The sequence below is a fragment of the Triticum aestivum genome, chromosome 2B (genome assembly GCF_018294505.1).
Source record: "Triticum aestivum cultivar Chinese Spring chromosome 2B, IWGSC CS RefSeq v2.1, whole genome shotgun sequence".
Lineage (NCBI taxonomy): Eukaryota > Viridiplantae > Streptophyta > Magnoliopsida > Poales > Poaceae > Triticum > Triticum aestivum.
The window spans coordinates 768,784,608-768,793,232 of NC_057798.1; the positions used below are offsets into that span (position 1 = coordinate 768,784,608).

The following is an 8,625-nucleotide window of genomic DNA, read 5'->3' on the forward strand; positions in this document are numbered from 1 at the left end:
AGTACAGTACCGAGTTTTGTGTTGCCATCTTCGCAATTGGGGTACGAACCTTTTTTGTGATCCTCTAACATGCGATCGAACTTGAGCTTCTCCTTTTGACTTTAGCACTGTCTCCTTGCATCAACAATGACCCGACGGAGATCATCATCGGGCACATCGCCTGGTTCCTCTTGATCTTCAACAACTTCCCCCGTTACAGCATCACCGTATTCAGGGGGCACATAGTTGTCATCGTCCTCTTCTTCTTCGCTGTCTTTCCATCATAACCCCTATTTCTTCGTGCTTGGTCCAAACATTATAGTGTGGCATGAAACCCTTATAAAGCAGGTGGGTGTGAATGGTTTTCGAGTCAGAGTAAGACTTCGTATTCCCACATATAGGGCATGGACAACACATAAAACCATTCTGCTTGTTTGTCTCAGCCACTTCGAGAAAATTATGCATGCCCTTAATGTACTCGGAGGTGTGTCTGTCACTGTACATCCATTACTGGTTCATCTGCGTGCATTATATATAATTATGTGTGTCAAAAACCATTACAAAATATCATGAATAGATAATTAAGTGACCAAATTCATAGAAGTTCATACATAGTTCTCATTGAACAACATATAGCTCTCCAGAGTATCTAATTAATTAAACCATACATTGAAACTGTGTAAAACATTTCAATGCAAAAACAAATGTGATCATAATCGCAACCAAGGTAACAATTGATCCAACGTCATAATGATATCAAGCCTCGGTATGAATGGCATATTTTCTAATCTTTCTAATCTTCAAGCGCATTGCATCCATCTTGATTTTGTGATCATCGACCACATCCGCAACATGCAACTCCAATATCATCTTCTCCTCCTCAATTTTTTTTCCTTCAAGAAATTGTTTTCTTCTTCAACTAAATTTAACCTCTCAACAATAGGGTCGGTTGGAATTTTCGGTTCACATACCTCCTAGATAAATAAAATCTATGTCACATTGGTCGGCATAATTGTCATAAACAATAAATGAACCAAATAGTTATAAAGATAATATATACCACACCCGAATCATAGACAGGACGAGGGCCGACGGGGGCGGATACCAAAACCATCGCACTAAATAATAAGAAGCAATAATAAAAGTAAGAAAATTATACAAGTATCTATCTAAACATACAAGTAAGATTTTATTTCTTTCAGAAAGAAGATAAGAACAAGAGGCTCACCACGGCGGTGCCGGCGATGAGCTCGGCGCGGGCGATCGATGACGGTGAAGACGGGGACGGGACATGACGTACCGCTAAACCTAGACAAATATTGAGGAAAATGGAGCTTGGAGGTCGAGCTTGAAGAGGAGAAAGCTTAAGTAGTTTGGCTCGGGTATTCTATCGAACACCTCATGTGCATAGGAGGTGAGCTAGAGCACCACAAAGCCCAACCCTTGCCGGCCAGAAAAAATAGAGCACTCCACTGCTCTGCTCGGGGGCGAGGGGTATATATAGGCATCTCATTGGTCTCGGTTCGTGGCTGAAACCGGGACTAAAGTGCAACCTTTGGTCCCGGTTCAAGCCACCAACCGGGACTAATGGTGGTGGGCCAGGAGCGAGGCCGATTGGTCCCGGTTCGTCCCACCAACCGGGACCAGAGGGGCCAGACGAACCGGGACCAATGGCCCCACGAGGCCTGGCAGGCCCCCTGGCCTCACGAACCGGGACCAATGTCCCCATGGGTCCCGGTTCGTGACTGAACCGGGACTAATGGGCTTATTTGGCCCGAACGAAAGCCCTGTTTTCTACTAGTGTGCTCGATCATTGGGCTATCTTCTTAGGCCACGGATAAGGGTAGGGTTGGCGACCTTGGCAAGGCGCTTCTGCACCTCCTTGTCTGAATCGTAGGTGTGGAGCTTACCTGCCCGCCGGTACTCCTCCACCACGTCTTCCTCCTCCATGGCCATGTTTTGCTCGTAGCTTGCATATGCGGCCTCGCGGAATGCCTGCCGCGCCACCCGCCGCACCACCTTTTGTTTCTCCCTCTCCGTCATCACCCTGTCGCGCCGCTCTTTCGGGCTACCGGCGCTGGCGACGCCCGCCGTCTTCTCTGCGCTCGAGCTGGCGACGCCCGCCATGCCTCCTCGATCGATCTTCGACCTTTGCATCCTTCCCTAGCGTGTAGATCTCACCTACATCCCAAAATCACCACCGGTATACCCGTGGTTGTGGTTAGATTCAATCGTGTCTTGGCCTTCCGCATGCTCGTTTGCTTCCTTTATAGATGGCTCGTAGGTTTTTCTTTTTTAACCTAGACGACCCGTGGGCTAAGAGCATCTACAACCCGACCCACAAACATCGACGGACGTGCCCGGGGGCGTCCACGGGAACTGATTAGTCACGCCTCAAATTAACCACTTTGCATCTACATCTCTCATGTTTCATCCCTTAAATTCATACAAAGTATGCAAAAGAAATCCTACGTACTACCCTAGCTACTCTTCATTTTCGGAGATGTCCACGACGAGGGTGCCGGGTGCCGGTTGGACGGGCGGGTAGGAGGGCTCAGGTTCATCCTCCTCCTGCTCGATCACCCATGTAGGCGAACATCTCCGCTTCCTCCGCGGCAACTTGCGCCTCCATCTCCCGTCGGTGACGGCGTCTTGCCTCCGCAGCCGACTCCGACCGGAGGGAATCGAGGATGGTCTGCTGCTCCGTCTGCAGGTCCCCGTCGCTAGCGTCCTCCACATCCTCCTCCTTCGGCTCACCCCCTCCTCCTCCAAGTCCTCCTCCTTGAAGGCCTCCTCGTCATCATTGTCGTCCTCTTCCTCCTCCTCCTCCTTCAACTCCAACTCATCCTCCAGATCCACTACATCTGGAGATAGCCCCGCGGCGATTTGGGCTTCGCAAATAACCCAGATCTGCTCAAGGAGCTCGAGCCGGTGCTTCGGCGTCAGAAATGGCTCGCTCCTCACCCAGCGGCGTGGGTGCATGACTACTAGGCGGACGGGTGGAGTGGAAAGTGGCAGCGGCGACGAACATGTGGAGGATAATGTGGATGAATGGTAGGGTTTCGGTGCCGCCGGTCGACTTAAATAGTCGGACAATGCATTACACGGCCCACCGGTGCTGCGCCACCGGTCCGATGGAGGAGACAAGCTTCGGACCGCCGAGTTTGATGGCGTTTCCGGCTGGGACCCCTTCGTTAGTCCTACGTGGCGGGCGAGCCCAGGCACCACCATATCTGCCCCATATTTGGGTTGGATATGGAAGGTGTCGATCAGCACGGCCGTTTGAGGCCGTTTAGGGCGTCCGTCTAGATCTAAAGACGTGACCGGTCAGTGATCGGGTGGCCCGCCCGGACGTATAAGGCGGGTTTAAGAGGTCTGGCTGTAGATGCTCTAATTTAGGACCAATAAGCATACTCATCAGTGTACATATACTAAAGCAAGTAGAGTTTAATTTGTCCTTTTTTTTGAATTTTTTTAGAAGGTTGCTTTTTTTTTTGCGTGGTGAAAAATAGTTTATTCTAAAGTTATAGGGTTACAATCTCGAGACAACTGCTCCTCAGAACATGAAGGACTCGAGTTCAACCATACCAATGGTGACAATACTGATGAATAGTATCTGTACTTGAAACAGTGTCTTCTTATTAACCGTACTTCAGCAAAAAAAATGTCTTCCTTTTTACATACTTTAGCAAAAAAATGACTTCCTTTTTACATATTGAATATCATCGCAATTTTTTATGTTTAAAGAAAGAGATTACTCATTTTATTTTTTTGTAGGTCCGTTCTTACGCACTAGTACCCCCACATTCTTACGCATTGGTACCCCACGATTTTATGTCCCTCCAATGGTTTAAGTGAAATATGATTTTAAGAGAACAGTAACCCGAATAAACCATAACAACAAACCCGAGTAAACCAAAACACTATTACGGGAACAATAATTTCGTGTGCGACAGTGTTTACGCCCGGGGTGTTTATACCCGTCGAATAAACTGAAATATATGCCCATACTCATCCCAAAACAAGAGAACATAACTTTGAATGAACAATACCCAGTGCATCCACATGAACAGAAAATTGAGAAAATATATAAAAAGCCCTAAGAAATTTTTAAACAAAAGTGATAAAGGATTGTTTAACCTTTTTAAAGAATTTTAGTATTACCTAATGTCGAGTAATTATGTGGGGTGATTACACTTGTTGTAGGTCAGTTTAGCCTAGAAATTTCTCGATCCTAGTCCCACCATTTACTGCTTATCTCGCTCCCAAGCCACTCTTTGTGAGACATCGTCGACTGCTTTCTTCTACTGAAACAATTCTACTAGAGATACCTTAAGTTGTGATGTTGTAACATTATTTGCTCTATTAAAAAAACCAACAAGTCATACCGACATATCAGGATGGCGTCTAGTCAACTAGGTAGACAAGTGGGAGATGTCTTCTTTAGGGACTAACTGACAGAACATGGGGGCACAATTTTTTTGAGATAAATCTACATGATTTGATAAAAAAAAAGGCAGGTCATTTGACATAATTTAATAAGATCCAACTGATGCTTGTTTCCCATGAAATGGGTCCAGGTTGTCAGTCTATGAAAGATATGAAATTTAGCATAAATATGTCACAAGGTAATAGCAACTACAATATAGTAGTCGAACATAATGAAAATAGACCCGCAAAAAAAAAAAGAACATAATGAAAATAGTTATAAATTGTTTTGATTTTTTTCGTCGGGGTGGGTGCAGCTGAGCCCGGGCTCAGAAATGGATTACCATAAACTAGGCAGATAAGTACAGTAACGAATAGTACGGCAGTGGGCCATGGCTTAGCTCAGCTAGATTGATTTCCCCTGCTCATCGTACGACAGTGTGGCTTGGTAATTTCCCTCACGATATTTTGAAGTCAATTGACCGTGATTGTGCTTCTATCATGAGCTAATTTATTAAATGTCACTTTCCCGGCAAAAAATAAATATAACAAATAAGTAGATAAAACAACAAAAACGGTAGAATTAGGTGATAGCTCGAGGTCAGATCGACCAGATACATGCTGAGCTTCAGTGCGCGTGTGATTCTTCTCCGGTGGTAATTTTCCACCATGCATATACTATGTGTTTGACTCCAGCCGCAACGTCTATGCTCAGCCATCCATAGTTCTCTGCCGCTTCACTCGCACTGCCATTTTTTCAACAACACGACGGCGGCGAGGAATGGAACGTAGCACGATTCGTCAGCTACGGGTAGCTATCAGCCAGTGTACGTAGACTCCTGCTTTGTCCTCGCACGGGCTGTTGCTACGCATCGCCACTAATTATCTTCGATCATTCCACAAACCATAGAAGAGAAGACCGGGCATGCATTGCCCAAAGTTGAATCTTTCCGATCGAACATGACAGGGCTGGTGCAGCCAGCCGCGCAGCGTTACTGATCCATCCATCGGCCGAGGATGCGCCGTTTCCCATGGCGCGCTGCCTTTTCTCCGTTGATGATCGGATCCCCTTGTTGCCTTGAGCTCCTCCGTCTCTCTCAGTCTCGATAAGTATGAGCAAGAAAAAACAACGGCCGGCACGCAGCATTCATGGGACAGTTGTGGTCAGCAACTAATATCGCCTTTTCTCTTTCTATATTTTCTGGCGGCTGGAGTGCCGGCATGGCCATTTGCCGTCGCTGTTGCGACAGTAATGGCGATGTCATCTGCGGGCAGGAGGGACAAGGGACGAGCTCTAGACTTCTACTATAAGCAACCGCCAATAAGCGACAGGACAGGCTCCCGATTAAGGTCAGTCAATGTGCCGCGCGGCATTTCCCGGCGCCACTGGCCGGCCCGTTGACGCGACGACCGCCCACCGCCCCCAGGAACACGATGATCCTGAGGCCACACGATGATCAGCACCAATAAACCATTCCACTAACCCTGGTTACAATGACCCATCATCCCTTAACCCTGGGTGCGGCCATCCACTGGCCTCCGCTGTCACGCTCACGCAGCGCCATCTTTCGCGCCACACTTGTCTTTGAAAGCAACCCGCCCGCCCCAGACTTTTTTGCGCGGTGGAACGTTCGTACGCGCCGGCCCGCCCTGGCCGCCTATAAGAATCCGCCGGCCCAGTCCCCCAAAGCATACCGCGCTTTCTTCCTTGCCCATCGCCGGTTCCCTTCGCTCCCGCCCGCCAACGTCCGTCAGTCGGTCAGTGCCGGCCGGGTCGAATCCATGGCGGAGAAGAAGGTTTGTTGCTTACTTACAGTCGACCGAATTGGGATTTCTTTCTCTTGTGGTTTCAGTACGGCTCTTGATTGCTGCTCATGTTTGCTCATCTTGTTTTCTTGTTTGGCGGTTGCGGAATTCAGGTTGTGCTGAAGCTGGACGTGCACGACGAGAGGCAGAAGCAGAAGGCGATGCAGGTCGTCTCGGGTCTCCACGGTAATAGTCCCCTGCTTCTCCTTCTTCTCAGGTTCCGTCGGGATCGTGCAGGCGGCTCGCCAGGATCTTCATCGTAGCGCACCAGTCTGTCATCATGCGGCTCACCGAAAACTGTCGCTCTTCCTCAGGTATCGACCAGATCGCCGTGGACACGAAGGACCAGAAGATGACGGTCATCGGCACCGTCGACCCCGTCGTCCTCGTCGAAAGGCTGCGCAGCAAGTTCCCCATGGCACAGATGATCTCCGTCGGCGCGGCCAAGGAGGAGAAGAAGGACGGCGGCAAGAAGGAGGGCGAGAAGAAGGATGGCGAGAAGGAGGGCGAGAAGAAGGAGCAGGTGGTGTACCCGCCTCCGTACTGGTACCCGCCGCCGCCGCCGTACCACCTCGCCTACAGCCGCGAGGAGGACCCCAACTCGTGCGTCATCTGCTAATCGACGCGCGCCGCCGATTTCCACCTCTGTACATTTTGTAGCTGGCCGTGTGCTGCCTGCCGGTTGCCGATCAATCATGCGTGCCACGGTTATCGACGGCGACATGCGCTATACATAAGGCCGTGTAAGGATTTTGCGCCGGTGGTCCCTGACCCGGCGGCTATGCATCTGCAATGTTTATAAAGTGCAGGTGTGGAGAAAAATTAAATAGAACTGCTCACTTGGATTTTCAGAGGAAGTTCATGGAGTGCTCCCCAGTCCCCAATGGTGATAAGAAAGTGCTGAAATAAATAAACTGTAGGTGCAGCAGATTGAGCGAGCCAGGCACAATGGGATCGTAAAAAAATTCAGGCGGCTTGCTAGATTGGTCACTCGTGCATCTTTACATTTACCAACAGAAAGTCTGAACTCTGAAGCTGTCTGGATGTGCTCCACCTGAGAGTCACTTTCGGCCAGTCAGCGATCTCGATGAAAAAAATGCGAACATGTTTTAGATATTTTGGACCGGCTTTAATGATGTGGTTGTGCTTCCCGCAACAGCGAGTAAGCCCCCGTGGCACTTCGCTCATAAGTCCTAACACATGATTACGACATAATGCACATGAGTGGTACATTATCAACAATCCATCTCACAAGACAGGCATTGTTAACTGCAGGTCTTAATCTCTGCCCTAACAGCATTGAGTTTTGGGTAATAACTACTAACATCAATTGTGTGTTCTACCGACGGCTGCTAAGAAACCTTGCGCGTTTTATCTGCTCATTAATCTATTTGTTTGACTTTGGCTTTGTGATCATTTTACTTCGTTCTATGATCGATGAAGTTGCTACAAGCAAGTTTTCTCTTCCAATTACAAAAAATAATACGACTTAGCAAAAACACAAATCGTCGAATTAGAGTTTGGTTCTTCGTAGCCTAAAGGTGCAACCACACTCTTAAATCACGCGACAAGTTGTTTGACAACAAAAAAAGATCACATTTCTGTATTATTTGTAACAAAGAAACAATGTTTACCGTCTTTAAAATAACATACTTCTTTTTTTAGGACAAACAAGAATCATACCAACAAGTCGTACTCACACGCAACATAATTTACTACTGCTCGCCAACAAGGCAACAAATATGTGTCTGACTTGTCCACCCAATTAGCTGTCGCTTCATCCTAATCCTATCAAGTCTATCTGGCATGAAGCGTCAAGCAGAGCAAACATAGTTATATGGCGTAAAATTGGTGACTGGATTGCGACAAATTCAGATTCGCAAATTCCAGACAGATCCACTAGTATGTACTGTATCTAATACAAAGAAATCTCAACATGGGGCCCTCATTTCACTTCACATCTAAGCTCCCACAAATTTATAATGCAGCAACAAAAAAAAAAACTAGGACAAAAAAATAGACCACAAACAGAATGAACATTATGTCACATCTAGATCTGTCCTAGACGGACCCTTCACTTTTTCATTGATGTGCCGAATACTCTCCTCATATTTGTTTACTTGCACAATCTAAAGGCACCCCCTAAAAAATCTACTAGTGCCATGTACTTAGCTATCAGTGACAACTCCTGCTTTGTCCTCGCATGGACCGATGTTACTGCATTGCATGCATCACCACTAATTCTCCTCCCATTATTCTACAAACCGCACCCGCATTTTCTCCATGAAAAAGAACGGAGGAGTTGAACGTTGAAACTTTCCCGCGGAGCAGATGGACCCAGCTGGGGGCATTGGTGGGCGCGCGCTAAGACAGAACAATAATGCGCCGCTTATTACATACATGCATGGGAAA

General features: G+C 47.6%; 1 protein-coding gene across 1 annotated transcript; it reads left to right on the top strand.

Moving 5' to 3' along the window:
• Positions 1-6,096: 6,096 nt before the first annotated feature.
• On the top strand, positions 6,097-7,070 carry LOC123042607 (heavy metal-associated isoprenylated plant protein 39). The gene is made up of 3 exons (XM_044465031.1): positions 6,097-6,204; positions 6,327-6,399; positions 6,528-7,070. The coding sequence occupies exons 1-3, from the start codon at positions 6,190-6,192 to the stop codon at positions 6,830-6,832; spliced, it is 393 nt and encodes a 130-aa protein (XP_044320966.1). The 5' UTR covers positions 6,097-6,189; the 3' UTR covers positions 6,833-7,070.
• The last annotated feature ends 1,555 nt before the right edge of the window (positions 7,071-8,625 follow it).